A 21,816-nucleotide genomic window follows, 5' to 3' on the forward strand; every position below is an offset into this window, starting at 1 on the left:
TATATATATATATATATATATATATATATATATATATATATATAATGCACAGACTGCCCTATTCCAGTAGCTGAAGTTTATAACTTCAGCTACTGGAACAGGGTAGTCTGTGCATTAAGCATTTGGCACTGAGTTTTCCCATATAACAGGGCTCGATGAAAGAGCATCAGGGGTCCCACACTATCTCATTACCTGGGAGAGGATTGGAGTTCTGGTTGGTTAAATACCCCAGAATTCCTACCTCTCTTAATGGCTTTGAAGTATGGTGTAGTGGATACAGCGTACAACTGCCACCTTGTTGGCCAGTGTTCGAGTCCCCTGGTGGGTTGAGTGTCTAAAAAGATATATATATATATATATATATATATATATATATATATATATATATATATATATATATATATATATATATATATATAAATATATATATATATATATATATATATATATGTCGTACCTAGTAGCCAGAACTCACTTCTCAGCCTACTATTCAAGGCCCGATTTGCCTAATAAGCCAAGTTTTCCTGAATTAATATATTTACTATAATTTTTTTCTTATGAAATGATAAAGCAACCCTTTTCTCTATGTATGAGGTCAATTTTTTTTTATTGGAGTTAAAATTAACGTAGATATATGACCGAACCTAACCAACCCTACCTAACCTAACCTAACCTATATTTATAGGTAAGGTTAGGTTAGGTAGCCAAAAAAGCTAGGTTAGGTTAGGTTAGGTAGGTTAGGTAGACGAAAAAACATTAATTCATGAAAACTTGGCTTATTAGGCAAATCGGGCCTTGAATAGTAGGCTGAGAAGTGCGTTCTGGCTATTAGGTACGACATATATATATATAAATATATATATATATATATATATATATATATATATATATATATATATATATATATATTTATATATATATATATATATATATATTTATATATATATATATATATATATATATATATATATTTATATATATATATATATATATATATATATTTATATATATATATATATATATATATATATATATATATATATATATATATATATATATATATATATATATGCAAACAAGCCTGAATGGTCCCCAGGACTATATACAACTGAAAACTCACACCCCAGAAGTGACTCGAACCCATACTGCAAGGAGCAACGCAACTGGTATGTACATGGACGCCTTAATCCGCTTGACCATCATGACCTGACATAGGTTTTCAGTTGTATATAGTCCTGGGGACCATTCAGGCTTGTTTGCATTTGTGTTCCTCACGTGTGCCCCAAAGAATGAGGTGATTTGATAAAATGCTATGCCCAAGATTACCATCCGAGTGCCAGCGGGGAAGTGGTTCAAATAGCTTCGGCTATCACTTCCTTATGTCTGGTCGTGATGGTCAAGCGGATTAAGGCGTCCCTGTACATACCAGTTGCGTTGCTCCTGGCAGTATGGGTTCGAGTCACTTCTGGGATGTGAGTTTTCAGGTGTATATAGTCCTGGGGACCATTCAGGCTTGTTTGCATTTGTGTTCCTCACGTGTGCCCCAAAGAATGAGGTGATTTGATAAAATGCTATGCCCAAGATTACCATCCGAGTGCCGGCGGGGAAGTGGTTCAAATAGCTTCGGCTATCACTTCCTTATGTCCGGTCGTGATGGTCAAGCGGATTAAGGCGTCCCTGTACATACCAGTTGCGTTGCTCCTGGCAGTATGGGTTCGAGTCACTTCTGGGGTGTGAGTTTTCAGTTGTATATAGTCCTGGGGACCATTCAGGCTTGTTTGCATTTGTGTTCCTCACGTGTGCCCCAAAGAATGAGGTGATTTGATAAAATGCTATGCCCAAGATTACCATCCGAGTGCCAGCGGGGAAGTGGTTCAAATAGCTTCGGCTATCACTTCCTTATGTCCGGTCGTGATGGTCAAGCGGATTAAGGCGTCCCTGTACATACCAGTTGCGTTGCTCCTGGCAGTATGGGTTCGAGTCACTTCTGGGGTGTGAGTTTTCAGTTGTATATAGTCCTGGAGACCATTCAGGCTTGTTTGCATTTGTGTTCCTCACGTGTGCCCCAAAGAATGAGGTGATTTGATAAAATGCTATGCCCAAGATTACCATCCGAGTGCCGGCGGGGAAGTGGTTCAAATAGCTTCGGCTATCACTTCCTTATGTCCGGTCGTGATGGTCAAGCAGATTAAGGTGTCCCTGTACATACCAGTTGCGTTGCTCCTGGCAGTATGGGTTCGAGTCACTTCTGGGGTGTGAGTTTTCAGTTGTATATAGTCCTGGGGACCATTCAGGCTTGTTTGCATTTGTGTTCCGCACGTGTGCCCCAAAGAAGGAGGTGATTTGATAAAATGCTCTGCCCAAGATTACCATCCGAGTGCCGGCGAGGAAGTGGTTCAAATAGCTTCGGCTATCACTTCCTTATGTCACGGTCGTGATGGTCAAGCGGATTAAGGCGTCCCTGTACATACCAGTTGCGTTGCTCCTGGCAGTATGGGTTCGAGTCACTTCTGGGGTGTGAGTTTTCAGTTGTATATAGTCCTGGGGACCATTCAGGCTTGTTTGCACATATATATATATATATATATATATATATATATATATATATATATATATATATATATATATATATATATATATAAACATTGTCCTGGGGACCATTCAGGCTTGTTCGCATATATATATATATATATATATATATATATATATATATATATATATATATATATATATATATATATATATATATATTAGTATATTTTGGTAGCAGTCTTTCCTGTAGACATATATTATTAAATATGACCGAAAAAGTAAGATTAATAATTCTAACACGAATTTTCTCAATCTTTCGTACATTACGCTTCACTGTTGGAGGTAAATCAAAAATCACTTCTCCAAAATTCATTTTTATTTCTAGTCTGACGCGACACGGGCGCGTTTCGTAAAACTTATTACATTTTCAAAGACTTCACAAATACACAACTGATTAGAACTTACGTCTCTCTGATATTATATCTACATTTGAGTGAGGTGGGAAGGGTGATGTGGCATTAACACAAGACAGAACAGGAGGGGATATTAATAGGGTATTAAAAGTATCAACACAAGACAGAACAGAAACAATGGGTATTGAATAGAAGTGTTTGTAGAAAGCCTATTGGTCCATATTTCTTGATGCTTCTATATTGGAGCGGAGTCTTGAGGTGGGTAGAATATAGTTGTGCAATAATTGGCTGTTGATTGCTGGTGTTGACTTCTTGATGTGTAGTGCCTCGCAAACGTCAAGCCGCCTGCTATCGCTGTATCTATCGATGATTTCTGTGTTGTTTACTAGGATTTCTCTGGCGATGGTTTGGTTATGGGAAGAGATTATATGTTCCTTAATGGAGCCCTGTTGCTTATGCATCGTTAAATGCCTAGAAAGAGATGTTGTTGTCTTGCCTATATACTGGGTTTTTTGGAGCTTACAGTCCCCAAGTGGGCATTTGAAGGCATAGACGACGTTAGTCTCTTTTAAAGCGTTCTGTTTTGTGTCTGGAGAGTTTCTCATGAGTAGGCTGGCCGTTTTTCTGGTTTTATAGTAAATCGTCAGTTGTATCCTCTGATTTTTGTCTGTAGGGATAACGTTTCTATTAACAATATCTTTCAGGACCCTTTCCTCCGTTTTATGAGCTGTGGAAAAGAAGTTCCTGTAAAATAGTCTAATAGGGGGTATAGGTGTTGTGTTAGTTGTCTCTTCAGAGGTTGCATGGCTTTTCACTTTCCTTCTTATGATGTCTTCGATGAAACCATTGGAGAAGCCGTTATTGACTAGGACCTGCCTTACCCTACAGAGTTCTTCGTCGACTTGCTTCCATTCTGAGCTGTGGCTGAGAGCACGGTCGACGTATGCGTTAACAACACTCCTCTTGTACCTGTCGGGGCAGTCGCTGTTGGCATTTAGGCACATTCCTATGTTTGTTTCCTTAGTGTAGACTGCAGTGTGGAAACCTCCGCCCTTTTCCATGACTGTTACATCTAGAAAAGGCAGCTTCCCATCCTTTTCCGTCTCGTAAGTGAAACGCAGCACGGAACTCTGCTCAAATGCCTCCTTCAGCTCCTGCAGATGTCTGACATCAGGTACCTGTGTAAAAATGTCGTCAACATACCTGCAGTATATGGCCGGTTTCAAGTTCATGTCGACTAAGACTTTTTGCTCGATGGTACCCATGTAGAAGTTTGCAAACAGGACACCTAGGGGAGAACCCATGGCGACCCCATCTACTTGCTTATACATGTGCCCATCCGGGCTCAAGAAGGGTGCCTCTTTAGTACAAGCTTGGAGTAGTTTCCTCAGAATACTTTCTGGCATGTCAAGAGGAGTACAGGCTGGATCACGATACACTCTGTCGGCTATCATTCCGATTGTCTCGTCCACAGGTACGTTGGTAAACAGCGATTCTACGTCCAACGAGGCTCTTATCCCTGTGGCCCGTGTGCCCCGCAGTAAGTCCACAAATTCCTTTGGAGACTTCAGGCTGAAGGCGCAAGGAACATAAGGAATCAGCAGGCCGTTGAGTCGCTTCGCCAGTCTGTACGTGGGTGTGGGTATCTGGCTAATGATTGGCCGAAGTGGGTTTCCAGGCTTGTGCGTCTTGACATTTCCATACGCATATCCAGGTTTATATTCCCCAATATATATCGTCACACTGTATAAGAATAAAGGTGACAGGGGCGACTGCAACAACTACCGTGGAATCTCCCTCCTCAGTATTGTCGGAACGCTGTTTGCTCGTGTCGCATTGAAGAGGCTCCAAGTACTTGCAGAGAGAGTCTATCCAGTATCACAATGCGGATTCAGAGCTGGCAGGTCCACCATCGGCATGGTCTTTTCCCTCAGACAACTGCAGGAGAAATGCAGGGAACAGAAGCAGCCACTCTTCGTAGCCTTCATAGATCTGACGAAGGCCTTCGACCTCGTCAGCAGGGATGGCCTGTTCAAGATCCTCCCCAAGATCGGATGCCCACCCAGGCTCCTCAGCATCATCAGATCCTTCCATGAGAACATGAGGGGCACCGTGGTCTTTGATGGCCTAACATCAGACGCCTTTGACATCCGAAGTGGAGTAAAGCAGGGCTGCATACTGGCTCCAACCCTATTCGGGATTTTCTTCGCAGTTATGCTGCGGCACGCCTTCGGATCTGTCACGGAAGGCATTTACCTCCGGACCAGATCGGATGGAAAGCTCTTTATCCTCGCCAGGCTGAGAGCCAAGACGAAGGTTCGGCTGAGGTGTCTGCGCGACTTTTTTTTTGCCGACGACGCAGCAGTCACTGCACACTCAGCCGAAGACCTCCAACGGCTCATAACCTGCTTCAGCAAGGCCTCTCAGGCTTTCGGACTCACCATCAGCCTGAAGAAAACACAAGTTATGGGACAAGGAGTGGACTCCCAAGCTGACATCGGCATCTCTGATTCCAAACTGGAAGTCGTTCTCGACTTCGTGTACCTGGGCTCCACAATCTCTGACTCCCTCTCTCTTGATACGGAGCTAAACAAACGCATCGGTAAGGCATCTACTACCAAGTCCAGACTGACAAAGAGAGTGTGGGCCAACAATAGGCTAACTGAGTATACTAAGATTCAGGTTTACAGAGCCTGTGTCCTGAGCACTCTCCTTTATGGCAGTGAGTCTTGGACACTCTGCGCCCGCCAGGAAAGACAGCTGAATGCCTACCATATGCGCTGCCTTCGACACATCTTGGACATCACCTGGCAGGACAAGGTGACAAACAACAACGTCTTGGGGAGAGCAAGAATCACCAGCATGTACACAATGCTGAAACAGAGACGAATGCGCTGGCTCGGTCACGTTGTGCGAATGGGCGACGGCAGGATCCCCAAGGATCTCCTGTACGGAGAGCTGAGGCAGGGAAAGCGTCCAGTAGGCAAGCCCCAGCTACGGTACAAAGACGGATGCAAGAGGGACCTGAAAGCCATGGACGTCGATCTTGCTATATGGGAGACACTGGCTACAGACCGTTCAGCCTGGAGGCAGTCTGTTCAACGAGGTCTCTCCAAGTTCGAGGAGTCACTTGCCAAGGAATCGGAGGCAAAGAGACAGAAAAGGAAAGCCGGTAACCAGGAAGACAGACCAGAATCGGACTTCGTTTGTGCTCGGTGTGGGATGGACTGCCACTCTCGGATTGGCCTCATCAGTCACACCAGACGCTGCACCAGGATTGACAACTAGGGCGCAACTCCATAGTCTCCCGAGACTGAAGGATGCCTACTACTAGTGGAATTAACTCAAATTGGGATAATTTGGTTTGAATTTAGCTATTGTTGTTTTAGATTAGGTTATGTTTGGCTAGGATACGATAGGTCTTGAAGGGTATGAGTGATGCTAAAAAAACACCTCTGGATGTTGGAAATAGCTGGATGGACACAGCACTAGTAGAGCGTCCATGCAGCTGTGCAGTGTTCATCCAGCACACTTGTGTGTGCTGGATGAACACAGCATAAATGGCAATGAGAATGCGGTATGTGTTGCAAAGACCGAATGTTGGCAATAGACGGTAACAGCTCTAACAGTTAAATCCAGTTTGGGATGTAATATGATCAGTTACATTTAGTTAATTCCAACTTTGGCTTATTTTGAAATGGGGTAAATTTAGTGGAATTGATTCGAATTGGGATAAATTCGATAAAATTTGACTTTGGCTGTGTTAGGTTAGGTTAGGTTACGATAGGCTGGGTTGGATTGAGGCCAATAAACACATTTGAATGTAGGAAAATGGCTAGTTGGACACAGCACTAACACTATGAAATGGACTTAAGAATAGGGTATGTTATGCGGTGACTGGAAATTTGGAAATACACATTAGATTTATATGGCATAGGTGAAACTTGAGTAAATTGGGTTTTGGCTGTGCTATGATACTGTAAACTTAGGTAAATTTGGTGGAAATTGTCTTAAGTTAGGTAAAATTTAGGAAGGATAACTTAAATTCCTCCAACTTTAATAAAATCTACCTTTGGATGTGCTTGGTCAGGTTAGGTAAGGCTGTGTAGGGTAGGATATATAATATCTTATTGGTAATGAGCTAGCGTATTAAAAAAAATAGAGTGTATTACCTAATTTGGGTTCGAGTTATAGCTAGCATTTGTAATGAATGGACAGAGGCTACATAGGGTTGTATGTGAGGATATGGATGCTGTGGTCTTGGTAATAGGGTATGTTATGTCAAGACTGGATGTTGGATATCAGAAATATACATTAAAGATAGATGAAATAGGTCAAACTTGGATAACTGGGGATTTGGTTGTTCTCTGATACGGTAAATGTGAGTAAATTTGGTTGAAATTGTCTTAAATTAGGGGAATTTAGAAAAATCTGGGTAAATTTGGAGAAAATTATCTTAAATTAGGTATCATTTAGGTTGGACAACATAAATTTAGCCCAACTTTAATCAAAACCTAGCTTACGATGTGCTAAATCAGTTTAGGAAAGGTTGTGACGTGAAGGATGTATAATATCTAAGGGGTAATGAATTATCTTGTTCATAAAATACTGTAAATTCACCTATTTGGGTACGAGTTATAGCTACCTTATGTAATGGATGGAAAGAGGTCACATAGGCTTGTATGTGAGGATATGGGATGCTTATATATAGTTAATTTGGCTTTTGCTAGGTTGAGTTTGTTTAAATTTGTGTAGTATAAGTAAACTTTCTGTTAGATTTAGATGAATTTACGTTCTAATAGGATTCATTTTGATAGGAAATAGTAAATTTGCTTAAATTAACAAAGAATTACTAACTTAACTCAACCTGTCCTAACCTAACCCCACCCGTCCTAACCCAACATAACTAAGGCTAGAACCAATAAGTCTGTTGGATGTTTGGCTAAATAAATATGGATGACATGATTGGAGATGATGTAACAAGGAAGTATTAATAAGGTATTAAAAATAATGGATATATGCTGCATGAATAGTTTATCACTAATTATGTTGAAACATGTATGGAAAATGTATGTGCTTATTAAGCTCATATGATGTCAGATGTCCCAGTCATATATGTCAAATTCTGACTTTTGGGGGATAATTTTTGGTTAAACCCCGCATATTATAAATGATGTCCTAAACATACATTGACAAATATTGTGCTAATTGTTTATTGTTGGACCAAGTTCGGTGTGATTGTATTTGTACAAATAACACAATGATTATAATTGTGCAAGTTCTGTTGTAATTGTGCAGGTTCCGTATTGGCAGTATTTTTGCACAAGTTGTCTGATGATTGCAATTATGTATTGATTATATTTCGGCAAATTGTGTATTGTTTATGCAACTTGTGTATTAATTGTATATGTCTTGTAAGTTTATTTGTGGGAATTGTGTAGTTATGTATGTAACGTATATGTGCTAGTTGTATATTTATCATATTTGTGCTAGTTGTGCATTGATTAAATTTGTGTAAGTTGTGTATTAATTGTGTAATTAATACAAGTTGTGTATTAATTGTATATGTTTGGTAAGTTTATTTGTGGGAATTGTGTGGTTATGTATTTAACGTACATGTGCTAGTCGTGTATTTGTAATATTTGTGGTAGTTGTGCATTAGTTATATGTGTGTAAGTTATGTATTAATTGTGTAAATGTTGTAATTGTATATATGTGAATTGTGTATTTGTGCTTGTTGTGTATTTTACGTATTTGGCCTAGTTATATATTGTATGCATTTGTGCTGGATATGTATTTGATATATTTATGAAAGTTGTGTAGTAATTATGAAAGATGTGTAATAATTGAACAAGTTGTTGGGTAATTGCACATGTTTTTTAACTGTATATGTACGAATTGTGTATTTGTGCCTGATGTGTATTTTTGTCATTTTGAAAGTTGTGCAATTATTGAGCAAGTTTAGTTGTATTAATTGTGCCAAGTTGTGTATTAATTACACAAATTGTATATTAACTGTCCATGTTTTATAATAAATTTTGTGCGAATAGCGTATTTGATCAAGTTGTGTTATAATTGCTGCAGTGGAACTGGTGCAACTGTATTTTTATGCATATTGTGTATTTGTGTAAGTTTTGTATGTTACCTGAAAAATAGATCTTCATGAGCATGTGTGAAAGTGTATTTGGTTTATGAGACAGTGTGTGTGGATATTTTGTGAAAATTATTCTTACGAAATTGTGTAATTTTAGAGAAAGTGCATTTTGACTGTACGAGCATATATGCAATTTGTTATATTTGCGAAAATACCATACTCTGTGTAAATGTCATACTTCGAGTGAACATGCAATATTTGCCTAAATGGTCTAGTTTTGTGTGCAACTGACATATTTAAAGTGTAAATGACATATGTTTTCTATAAATGGTATATTTTGTGTGTAAATGGCATATAATGTATGTAAATGGGATATTTTGCGTGTAAATGATATATTTTGTGTGTAAATGATATATTTTGTGTGTAAATAATAACATATTTTGTGCATAAAACGGCAATCCTTTAGGAGAGTGCATGTTATGTGATGCTGTCAGTCGTCGTAGGAAGCTACGACTGACGTAGGGCGTTGTGCCGGAAGTTCAAAGCTTTTCAGATGCCTGGAGCCGAGAACAAAAAGCTTGAAGGCGGTCGAAGATAAAGATCTCGAAGTAAGGCAAGAGTCGAGAGCTGGAATGAGGGCGGGTGTGGATTGCTCCGATGAGGGCAGGTGTGGAGTGCTCAGATGAGGGCAGGTGTGGAGTGCTCAGATGAGGGCAGGTGTGGAGTGCTCAGATGAGGGCAGGTGTGGAGTGCTCAGATGAGGGCAGGTGTGGAGTGCTCAGATGAGGGCAGGTGTGGAGTGCTCAGATGAGGGCAGGTGTGGAGTGCTCAGATGAGGGCGGGTGTGGAGTGCTCAGATGAGGGCGGGTGTGGAGTGCTCAGATGAGGGCGGGTGTGGAGTGCTCAGATGAGGGCGGGTGTGGAGTGCTCAGATGAGGGCGGGTGTGGAGTGCTCAGATGAGGGCGGGTGTGGAGTGCTCAGATGAGGGCGGGTGTGGAGTACTCAGATGAGGGCGGGTGTGGAGTACTCAGATGAGGGTGAGAACGGAGAGGTAGAGTGAGGGCGGGATTGGCTTTCCGTTCCACAACGAGGTCTGAATCGCCTAATGTGGAAGTTGGAACTGTACTGGCGATGGTGATTGATGAGTGGTTGATGAATATTAAGCCACCCAAGTGAAGTAGTGGCTTTGGCGATGGTGTGCCTTAGACAGTGTTATGTGTGTGTCCACCTGGCCCTGTGTTGGACCCGCTGTGCTTACATATTCGGCAGTTTGATTATCATTCGGCCGGAGGATAAGTTCTCTGTTTACTTGTGGCTGTCTTAAGTGATTCGTGGAAATGTTTTCATGTAATTACAGATGTCATTACAGGCAAATTGCATTGTGGATGGCATGTGGATACAGTGGAACGTTTAATTGATTGCAATTTAGCTTCTTGAAATGTGGGATTCCATGGGTAAAACTTAATTTTGTTATTATTTTTTTTACATGCAAGCATGCAAAGGAATTACAATAAATACAATAAAATATCAGAAGAAATATTTCAAGCAAACACAAAAAGCCACCGGCCAGAAGGACATCAAGACAAAACAAAATACTACAGAAAACATGTAAACAGGTTAGCAACACACAAAACATAATTACACATGAAACAAAACAAACATGATCATCATGACGTACATGGAAGGCATAAAGATAACAACATAAAAAGATAACAAGAAAATTTGTATTACAACAAGCCAATAATAAAAGGAAACACAAGCCGCACAGGGCACAAAAACAACACACACATTAAACAAGAACACACACACATTAAACAAGAACACACACATTAAACAAGAACACACACATTAAACAAGAACACACACATTAAACAAGAACACACACATTAAACAAGAACACACACATTAAACAAGAACACACACATTAAACAAGAACACACACATTAAACAAGAACACACACATTAAACAAGAACACACACATTAAACAAGAACACACACATTAAACAAGAACACACACATTAAACAAGAACACACACAACTAACTACCGGTCTCGCAAGAAACAAAAGGAGAGGCACACGCACAGAACACAATAGGGCAAACAACATAGCCAGAGGGGCACACAGTATAACATAATCATAGGAACAGATAATCAGGGAACACACAACAAATGATAATAATAATATTAATAACAATAACAATAATAAGAAAGGAAAAATAAAATGCATAACAAATTAAAGGCAAAACACAACAAAGAGCAGAAACCCAGACCGGGCCACGCCAACAGCCCGAGGGGCACTCAACACGACACAAACAAGCGCACAAACAGCACCATAAAAACATAGAACAACAAAAAAAAGAACAATAAAAACATGACATCCACAACCAAACACACACACACACAGAACCAAACCCCGGACCGCACAAGAGCCGGACACACACACACACACACACACACACACACACACAAGTCATATTAAGAAAACCCACAAAACCCAACCGGAGCACGCAGGGACCGGGAAACAGAACCCGCCCCACCCACCCACACCCAACAACCATGCACACAAATGGAAAAACCCACAACACACAATATGACAAAAATAAAAAAAAAAATCACAGGCGAGTAACACAGGACTCAGAGGCAGGAGCATATTTCTCAGGGTACAAATCCCTAGCATACTTCCTCCTATAGGCCTCCCTAACCAAATATTCCATATTGGTAGGGACACGATTACCCTGTCGCAGTGAGGCCTGCATAAACTCAGGAACCTCCAGATCAGGCGGCATCGGCCAATCCATAAGCTCGCCGAGGCAAGTCACATAACGAGGCCATGGGAGCGTAATCCACGCCCCTTGAGGAAGCATACGACACTGAGGAAGCGTACAAGGCCTGCCTAGACGGCCGCGCCGCTGTACGCACAGGAGCAGGGGACGGGCGACGAGATGGCAACACCTCCACCGAGCCCGCAGGAGACATTGAAGAGACGGCCGAAGACGGAAGAGGCGTCGAGACCGCCGCCGAGGAAACAGGGACTGAGGAAGGGATAACAGAATCCCTAGAGCGAGTAGCCTTCTTCAATACCACCACCAGGCCACCGCGCTCACCCCCAACCTCAGCAGAGGGAACCACCCCCCACGTAGAACTGGAGCCATCCAATGCAGGCGACGCTCCCGAAGCAGGAGCCGCAGACACCATACCTGAAGCGGAGGCCGAAACACCGGCACCAACATCCTCAGGCAAATGTACCTCTGCCACCACCATAGTATGCAACACACCCGGAGCCACCCCACCACCGCCGGAAGATCCACAATCGCCGAATCCGTCAACGGCGGCCCACGCTTGAGACGAACGCCGGGAACGCTTAGGCTGAGGCCACACATCGTCAGACCTTGAGGCTGACTCAGAGACACGGGCAACACAAGCTGGCCGAACCGAAGCATGTCGCAGAACGGCAGCATCCTCAACCACATGGGGTACCAGGCCAGGGACAGTAGGAAGTGCCGGATCCAACCCAGCACCCAGCACACCCGGGACCGGAGGCACTGACACAGGGCCAGGCGTAGCAGCCGAAGACGCGGGAGAAGACGGTGCCTTCGCACAGGGCGCACCAGGAAGGCCCTCGGGAACTGTGAGGACAGTGACGGGAGCAGGGAGACCAGCCGACTGCACCACAACTCCCGGAGGAGGGACAGCAACCACCAGAGGCCTGTCGGGTGACGCAGGGGGGGGGGGCCTTAACAGCAGGGAACGGGACCCGCACCTCCTCATCTCCGGAATTCTTGCCCTGAAGGAGCGGCGGGAAATCCTCTTCCCTGAACAAGTTGACAGGTGCAGCAGGGGCCTCAGAGCACCCGGCAGCCTGATGCCCCAACTGGCCACACCGGAAACAGGTATAGGGCTGCCGGGCATAATACACCCGGACGTAGTAACCCAGCAGCCGGCAGAAGACGGTATATCCGACCGCAGGCGCATACCCAAGGTACGAATGTTCGTCCGCCTTCCAGCATACCTCCCTGAGAAGAGCGTGTTCACCCGCATAATGACAACTGCACCATACCTCCCGAAGTAACGCCGGAGAAGATCTTCAGGGAACTCCAGGGGCGCACCATGGACACTGACATAAGTCAATGCACCACTGCGGTCGGAAATCGCAACAGAACTGGCACCATCCGGCAACGGCAACGAACGCCCCTCGTACCGACGGAGGAAGTCTCGGTTCTCCTCCTCCCTCACGAACTTGATGACAACCCGGTGGGCAGTAACAAGCTTAACATCGTAGATAGCCTCCACCGGGATACGAAGCATGTCACACATCACCATCTCATTGGTCGTATATCCAGATTTACTCATGAACTCCAGGCCCACGGAGTTCACACGCACAACAGGGGGAAGATGGCCCCCCCATGTCAGAACCGCCACGTCAACACACAGCCAGGCAGGCAACTAAACTGGGAGGGCAGAGACGCCCACACCACCTGGCGATCAAAATGGCAAACAACCCCAACAGCCACGGAGGGTCAGTAAGACTTCCTCACTCCACGGCTGCCAGCAGTTGACTCAACCGATAATAAGGGGTAATTCTATATAACTTAAGTAGTTGCCACATTAACTCTAATGTGGCTATTACAAACTCAAATGGAGTAACTTCCATTTATAATATGACTTTTAAATGTAGAGGACATTTCAGAAGTGAACATTTTGTTATACAAGAACCAGTAAAAGATATATACAGGCTAAGGATTTTATGAAATGTTACTTGATTTTCTGAAAGAGATAGAGAGCAAGACTTACATAAGAACAAATCTACAAAGGCCTTGATGAGGGTTCGAACTTACGCACGAGATGTTTCCAGACGCGCCTTAGTCAACTGTAACACTAAATGGTCAGAAGTAATGAGGGTAGTAGCACTCCAGTTTGCAATTATTTTAATCATGTTGTGGTACAGTTGACTAAGGCGCATCTGGGAACATCCCGTGCTTACGTTCGAACACTCATCTAGATCAATGTGGATTTCTTCATTTGATATATCACACTATTGTCATTTCTGTGTGTAGTGTAAGACTTATATACTGTAGAGGTAAGGATATGATAATGGTTCAAATATGAAAGGAAAGAATAAAGTGGCTCAAACAAGGACCACGAAAGAAAGTTCATGGGCGTTTTATATGACGCGTGCATTTCACAGCCTAAACTTAGTGGTAGGAGATATTGCAATAATTTGCCGGGATGACACTTAATTTTTTTTGTAATGCCAAGTACATAAATGTTTTGTTTTCCGCCTCTCTTGGTCGATGGCATGCACTGAAGAAAAAAACATGTTAAATGCGTCACTGCAAAACCTAAATGTGAGATGAGATGGAAGTGCAGATTAAATGTCTCAAAACCTTGACCACTCCTAAATAGGTTCTCAGGACCTTTTTGTGCATTTCAAGTGAAGCGTTTGAGGTGAAGTCCTAGACCAGACCTAGAGTGCAGGAGGACTCCTAGACCAGACCCAGAGTGCAGGAACTTCTAGACTAGACCCAGAGTGCAGAAGGACTCCTAGACCAGACCCAGAGTGCAGGAACTTCTAGACCAGAACCAGAGTGCAGGAGGACTCCCAGACCAGACCCAGAGTGCAGGAACTTCTAGACTAGACCCAGAGTGCAGAAGGACTCCTAGACCAGATCCAGAGTGCTGGAACTTCTAGACCAGACCCAGAGTGCAAGAGGACTCCCAGACTAGACCCAGAGTGTAGAAGAAAAATGCGTAAAAACCTCGACTTGGCTTCAGTTGAAGCCTCAGGGGGCCCCTAGATAATTCAGTTCAATCGCAGGTTGCATTGCTTTCACCATGGCGTGGTGTAGTGGTCTATGGCATATGCTTGGGAGTACCCAGAGCATAGGTTCGAAAACTCATCATGGCCTCCACTGATTATCTCATTGATAATGTTTTTGGTAGAACGAAGGTCTCACTTCATGCTGGTCGGCGTTCAATCCCCGACCGTCCAAGTGGTTGGGCACCATTCCTTCCCCCCGTCCCATCCCAAATCCTTATCCTGATCCTTTCCAAGTGCTATATATTCGTAATGGTTTGGCGCTTTCTCCTGATAGTTCCCTTCCCTTCCCTTCCCTTCCCTTCCCTTCCCTTCCCTTCCCTTCCCTTACCTTCCTTCCCCTTCCCTTCCCTTTCCGTTGTTATTGGGTTTGGTTTGGTCTACCATCTATTATCATGATTCTGGTCAAATTTATCAATGCATTGCAGTGTAATACAATATTAAAAAAGTGATATAAAAATATATTAAAAAACTTATTGTAAAATATGTTACCTGATTATACCTGAAGATACGTGTGAGTGACGTGAAGTGGTTATGAGAACCAGGTGACAGCCGGTGAGATGACGCTCCACCACCTGGCCCACCATCACGCCCACCTGACCCACCATCACGCCCACCTGACCCACCATCACGCCCACTTGGTCATCGGTACCACCTACTTCTAGACTGACCAGGGGCACAGCGTTCACCAAAATGGCAGCCATTGCTTTTATATAATTTCTCAGGTTAACCATCCTGGCCTAGATAATGAAGATATGAAATTTCAGTTATATACACATTAAAACACACTCAGACTCATGCACACACACACAGACTCATGCACACACACACACACACACAGACTCATGCACACACACACACAGAAGTGGAGTGGGAGGAAGAAATTAGATGAAAAACAGTCCAAGATATGATGAACCTAGTCATGTGGAAACCCAGGAGGCCGAAAAGAGATTTATACCAACAGTAAAGGGAAAAGATAAGAGGGAATATAATAACCCATGGTTTAATAGACAATGTCAGAAAGCAAAAATGGCCAGCAGGCGGGAGTAGAGAAAGTACAGAAGACAAAGGACAGAGGACAACAGGATCAGATGCAACAGAGCTAGGAACGATTACATTAACATAAGACGAACATCGGAAAGGAACTATGAGAACGATATCGCGATCAAAGTGAAAAAGCAACCTAAATTACTACACAGCCATATAAAAAGAAAAATGTCGGTGAACGACCAAGTGACAAGACTGCGGAAAACAGAGGGGGCATATACTAAAAGTAACAAACAAATCTGCGAGGCACTTGAATGTCAGTTTCCATGGAGTGTTCACAACCGAGCCTGAGCAGCTCCCATTGCTAGAAGAGATTGCCCTAGATGAAAGACTTTCAGATATAGAGGTGACAGCAGGGGAGGTAAAGAAATAGTTGGCAACACTGGATGCAACTAAAGCGGTTGGAGCAGACAAAGTATCACCGTGGATACTAAAAGAGGCAGCGCAGGCCCTGAGCGTGCCTCTGGTAATGATCTATAATGAGTCACTAATGTCGGGAAAATTGCCCAGTTGCTGGATGAAGACAAATGTTGTTCCGATTTTCAAGAAAGGCGATAGGGAGTAGGCACTTAACTATAGACCTGTATCACTGACAAGCATCCCCTGTAAAATACTTGAAAGAATAATTAGGGTACGACTGGTTGCACACCTGGAGAACGTTAGGTTTGTGAACAAACATCAACATGGGTTCTGGAAAGGGAAATCGTGCCTAACAAACCTTCTGGAATTCTATGATAAAATAACGAGGATAAGACAGGACAGAGATGGTTGGGCAGAGTATATATTTCTGGACTGTCAAAAAGCCTTTGATACAGTATCGCACATGAGACTGCTGTTCAAACTCGAGAGGCAGGGGGGAGTGCGAGGAATGGCTCTAGCATGAATAAGGAACTACCTAATTAATAGAAAGGAACCAAAGAGTTACGGTAAGGGGCAAGAAGTCGGACTGGCGAACAGTAACGAGTGGAGTACCTAAAGGATCGGTGCTTCTATTTCTAATATATGTTAACGACATGCTTACAGGAGTAGAATCCTACAGGAGTAGAATCCTACATGTCGATGTTCGCGGATGACGCAAAGTTGATGAGAAGAGTTGTGACATGAGGATTGCAAGATCCTCCAAGAGGACCTGAACAGGTTGCAGAGATGGTCAGAAAAAGGGCTACTGGAGTTCAACATGAGCAAATGTAAAGTTATGGAAATGGGACTAGGTGATAGGAGACCAAAGGGACAGTGCACAATGAAGGGGAACAGCCTACCTGTGACGACTCGAGAAAGAGATCTGGGCGTGGAAGTATCACCTAATCTATCTCCTGAAGCACATATAAATAGGATAACGACACCAGTGTACTCTACAATGGCAAAAGTTAGAACATCATTCAGAAACCTAAGGACGAATTTAGGGTGCTTTTAAGACTGTCTACGTGAGGCCAGTCTTAGAGTATTCCGCCTCATCATGGAGTCCCCATCTGAAGAATCATATAAGGAAAATGGAAAAGATTCAGAAGTTTGCAACGAGAGATTAGTCCCAGAGTTACGAGGGATGAGGTATGAGGAGCGCCTGAAGGAACTGTGCCTTACGACACTAGAAAAAAGAAGGGAGCAGGGGCGACATGATAGGAATGTATAAAATACTCAGAGGGATTGACAGAGTGGATAGAGACGAATTGTTCACACGGAATAGTGAAAGAACGAGGGGACATGGGTGGAAGCTGGAAACTCAGATAAGTCAGAGATGTTAGGAAGTTTTACTTTAGCACTTTAGCGTGAGAGTAGTGGAAAAACGGAATGCACTTGAGGAGCAGGTTGTGGAAGCAAATTCTAATCATAATTTTAAAACTAGGTATTATAGGGAAATAGTACCGTAGTCATTGCTGTAAACAACTGATGGCTCGAAAGGCGGGATCCAGGAGTCAATGCTCGATCCTGCAGGCACAAATAGGCGAGTACAAATATTTTAGTACACACTGTCAATGTTTGCAGATGGTAAAAAACTAGTGAGAAGGGTTGAGACAGATGAGGATTGTAAGATTCTCCAGGATGACTTGAACAGGTTGCATAGATGGTCCGAGAAATGGCTGTTAGAGTTCAGCACTAACAAGTGCAAGTTGATGGAAATGGGGGACAGGAGCCAGGCTACTGAAAGGCCATATACGTTGAAGGGAAAACTACCTCCCTATAACGACCTGGGAGTTGACATATCACCAAACCTAACTCCAGAGGCTCATATAAATAGAAAAACGTCAGCCGTAAACTCTACTATGGCAAAAGTCAGAACATCCCTAAAAAACTTGAATGAGGAGGTTTTTAGATCACTGTAAATCGCCTATGTGCGGCCAGTTTTAGAATATGCCCCCCATCGTGGAGCCCCCCTTTTAAAAAAAATACATTAGAAAGCTCGAAAAGGTGCAGATGCTTGCACCGAAGCTCATCTCGAAGCTACGAGGGTTGAGGTACGACGACAGACTGAAGGAACTAAACTTGGCGACGCTAGAAAGGAGGAGGGACACGGTAGACATGATTCAGACGTATAAAATACTTAAAGGGATTGACAAGGTGGAAAGAGGAAATAATTACAATGAATAACAATAGAACAAGGGGGCACGGATAGAAGCTTGAGACTCGGACGTGACGTAGAAATGTTAGAAAGTTTTCTAACTTTCTAGAAACCTACCTTTTTCTCACTTTTATTCCATTTTACTCGCTACCCTCAAGCGAAGCACCTCAAGGTAACCCTAAAGTTAGGGTAGTGATTAAATGGAATAACCTAAAGGATCAGGTTGTACAGACTAAATCCATTTATAACTTTAAAAGCAGATCTGATAGAGAATAAGCCAGAAGTCCTTGCATTAGACAATCAACGGCTAGAAATCAGCCAAGAGTTCTTTTCCTTTTCTCGGTCCAAGAGCTAGAGCTCGATCCTGCAGGCAAAATTATATGAGTACATACACCTATTTTTCTAGATGAATGGTCTAGAAAATGGATAATAAATTTTAACTCGCGAAAGTGTAAAGTAATGAAGTTCAACAGGAGGTTGAACACTAAGTGCCATCTGGTAGGTAAAATTCTGCAAGAGTCTAATAGAGAGAAATCTGGGGGTTGCTATCACACTGACTGTCCCCAGAGGCCACCATCAAAAGAATATCATCAGGGTCATATGCTAGACTGGCCAACATAAGAACTGCCTTCAGAAACTTGTGTAAAGAATCGTTCAGGACCCTGTATACCACTTATGTCCAACCAATCCTAGAGTATGCAGCTCCAGCCTGGAGTCCATACCTAGTTAAGCACATGAACTTGATAGAGAAGATTCAAAGGTATGCCAACAGACTAGTTCCAGATCTTAGAGAAGTGAGCTATGAGGAAAGGCTACGAGTGCTGAACATCACTTCCCTGGAAAACATAGGAGTAAGGCGAGACAGGATAACCACATACAAAGTTCTCAGGGGAATTGACAAGGTGGACAAAGACAAACTATTTAGCTCTGGTGGACACGAACAATGGGATGCAGGTAGAAACTTAGTACCCAAATGAGCCACAGAGATATTATAAATAATTTTTTAAATGTAACAGTAGTTAACACATGGAACTCATTAGGACAGCTGCTATGGGGTGCTTTCTAGGGATGTGTGTGTGAGTGTGTGTGTGTGTGTACTCACCTAATTGTACTTACCTAATTGTGCTTGCGGGGGTTGAGCTTTGGCTGTTTGATCCCGCCTCTCAACTGTCAATCAACTGGTAATGTGTACTCACCTAGTTGTACTCACCTAGTTGTGTTTGCGGGGGTTGAGCTCTGGCTCTTTGGTCCCGCCTCTCAACCGTCTGTGTGTGTGTGTGTGTGTGTGTGTGTGTGTGTGTGTGTGTGTGTGTGTGTGTGTGTGTGTGTGTGTGTGTGTGTGTGTGCGTGTGCATGTGTGTGTGTTTGTGTGTTTGTGTGTGCGTGTGTGTTTGTGTGTGCGTGTGTGCGTGTGTGTGTGTGTACTCACCTAATTGTGCTTGCGGGAGTTGAGCTCTGGCTCTTTGATCGCGTCTCTCAACTGTAAATCAACAGGTGTACAGATTCCTGAGTCTATTGGGCTCTATCATATCTACACTTGAAACTGTGTATGGAGTCAGCCTCCACCACATCACTTCCTAATGCATTTGTCAACCACTCTGACACTAAAAAAGTTTTTTCTAATTGTTACAGCCACAATGGGTCACAACCGGGTCCTTTGCTGGTGTAACTAAAGTTCTGGTATCCGGCCCCAAGTTAGTAGTGGCTATCAAGGAGTGAGCTCGGTAATGCAAGTAAAGCACAATAGGGGAGGTGCATTGAATACTACACTTCGTCAATTATCAATATATTCACATATAATCACTTTCCCATCACCTCACATATATTCCTAAAGGAAGTATTACTACACTTAATATGTACACAAGTGTCTCTCTCATAAGACACTAAGCGCTCCTCGATGCTTAATCGATGCAGTCTTGTCAGCTACCATGTTCCTCAACACACAGTACCGTCCTCAACCAGCACTGGAAAATACCAACGAGTCTACCCTAGCCACGGGTCAGCCAAAACACAGTCTCACTACGTGCTCTTCGTGCACTCCCACAATCACTCTCCAGCCTGGAGCTGGTAGAGAACATCAGCCTCGCACTGCTGGGCCTCTTCACGTACAAATACAAGGGTAGCGAACCCCTGGCAGGAGCTTCTTGCAACTTGCTGGTTACACTCCTCCGTAGCACCTTACTGTCAGTTGTCTCTTCCGCTAGCCAGTCCCGGGTACGCCGAATTGTCACTGCCACTTAACAGGCAGACAGTAGAACACTACACAGTTCTTCTCCGGCAGTGGCTCACTGCTTCCGTAAAGCAGAATGGAGTAGAGAGCTATTGGCTGCCCTGGGTAGACTGACTGTCCCTGTACCAAAGCAGCCCTACGTCAACTCTGTGGATACAGACACGTCATCAGTACACTGGTCAGTGCATGGGACACTAGGTAACATCACTTACATACTCTGACATAGACATACAACTCGTCCCATAATAGAGAGCGCTGATTTTCTAGGCACCACTTCACCAGAGGTCAGCACCAGCTACCTCTCGAGCTGACTAGGACAGGAATCTAGCGCCTCTTGCTGGTATAATCCTGTCATTACTAGATGGCGTCGTCCAATTTGTCGGGGTTTTGGGAGCGGACTCACAGATGGCATTGACGTCGTTGCTCCAGGCTCCGACGATGGAATCTGGTTCGTAATACTAATATCTCTGTCGCTCATTTGGGAACTCAGTTTCCACCTGTGTCCTCTAGTGCGTGTGCCCCTTGTGTTAAATAGCCTGTCTTTATCTACCCTATCAATTCCCTTGAGAATCTTGAATGTGATGATCATGTCCCTCCTAACTCTTCTGTCTTCCAGCGAAGTGAGGTTTAATTCCCGTAGCCTCTCCTCGTAGCTCATACCTCTCAGCTCGGGTACTAGTCTGGTAGCTATCTTTGAACCTTTTCCAGTTTGGTCTTATCATTGACTAGATATGAACTCCATGCTGGGGCTGTATACTCCAGGATTGGCCTGACACATGTGGTTATCTTGAGGTTATCTTGGTCGTAGAATTCTATTAACACAATCAGGCAAGATTTACCCTCCCAGAATCCATGATGGCGAATTTGTCACGAAGTCCCTTCTCTCCAGATGTGTTGCTAGGTTTTTTTCTCACGATCTTCTCCATCACCTTGCATGGTATACAAGTCAAGGGCACTGGCCTGTAGTTCAGTGCCTCTTGCCTGTAGCCCTTTTTGTATATTGGGATCACATTCGCCGTCTTCCATATTTCTGGTAGGTCTCTCGTCTCCAGTGACCTACTATACACTATGGAGAGTGGCAAGCAAAATGCCTCGGCACACTCTTGTTGTAATCCACAAGTTAGTAG

The 21,816-nt window shown here is 43.5% G+C and overlaps 1 protein-coding gene across 1 annotated transcript in view; it reads right to left on the reverse strand.

Moving 5' to 3' along the window:
• Positions 1–15,559, reverse strand: part of LOC138357134 (glutamate receptor-like) — a 270,984-nt gene extending 255,425 nt beyond the window's left edge. The window contains 2 exon segments of the mRNA XM_069313781.1: positions 15,348–15,451; positions 15,494–15,559. Of these exon segments, the coding sequence (XP_069169882.1) occupies positions 15,348–15,451; positions 15,494–15,559 (170 nt within the window).
• Positions 15,560–21,816: the final 6,257 nt, after the last annotated feature.

Source organism: Procambarus clarkii, chromosome 76, assembly GCF_040958095.1.
Source record: "Procambarus clarkii isolate CNS0578487 chromosome 76, FALCON_Pclarkii_2.0, whole genome shotgun sequence".
Classification (NCBI taxonomy): Eukaryota; Metazoa; Arthropoda; class Malacostraca; order Decapoda; family Cambaridae; genus Procambarus; species Procambarus clarkii.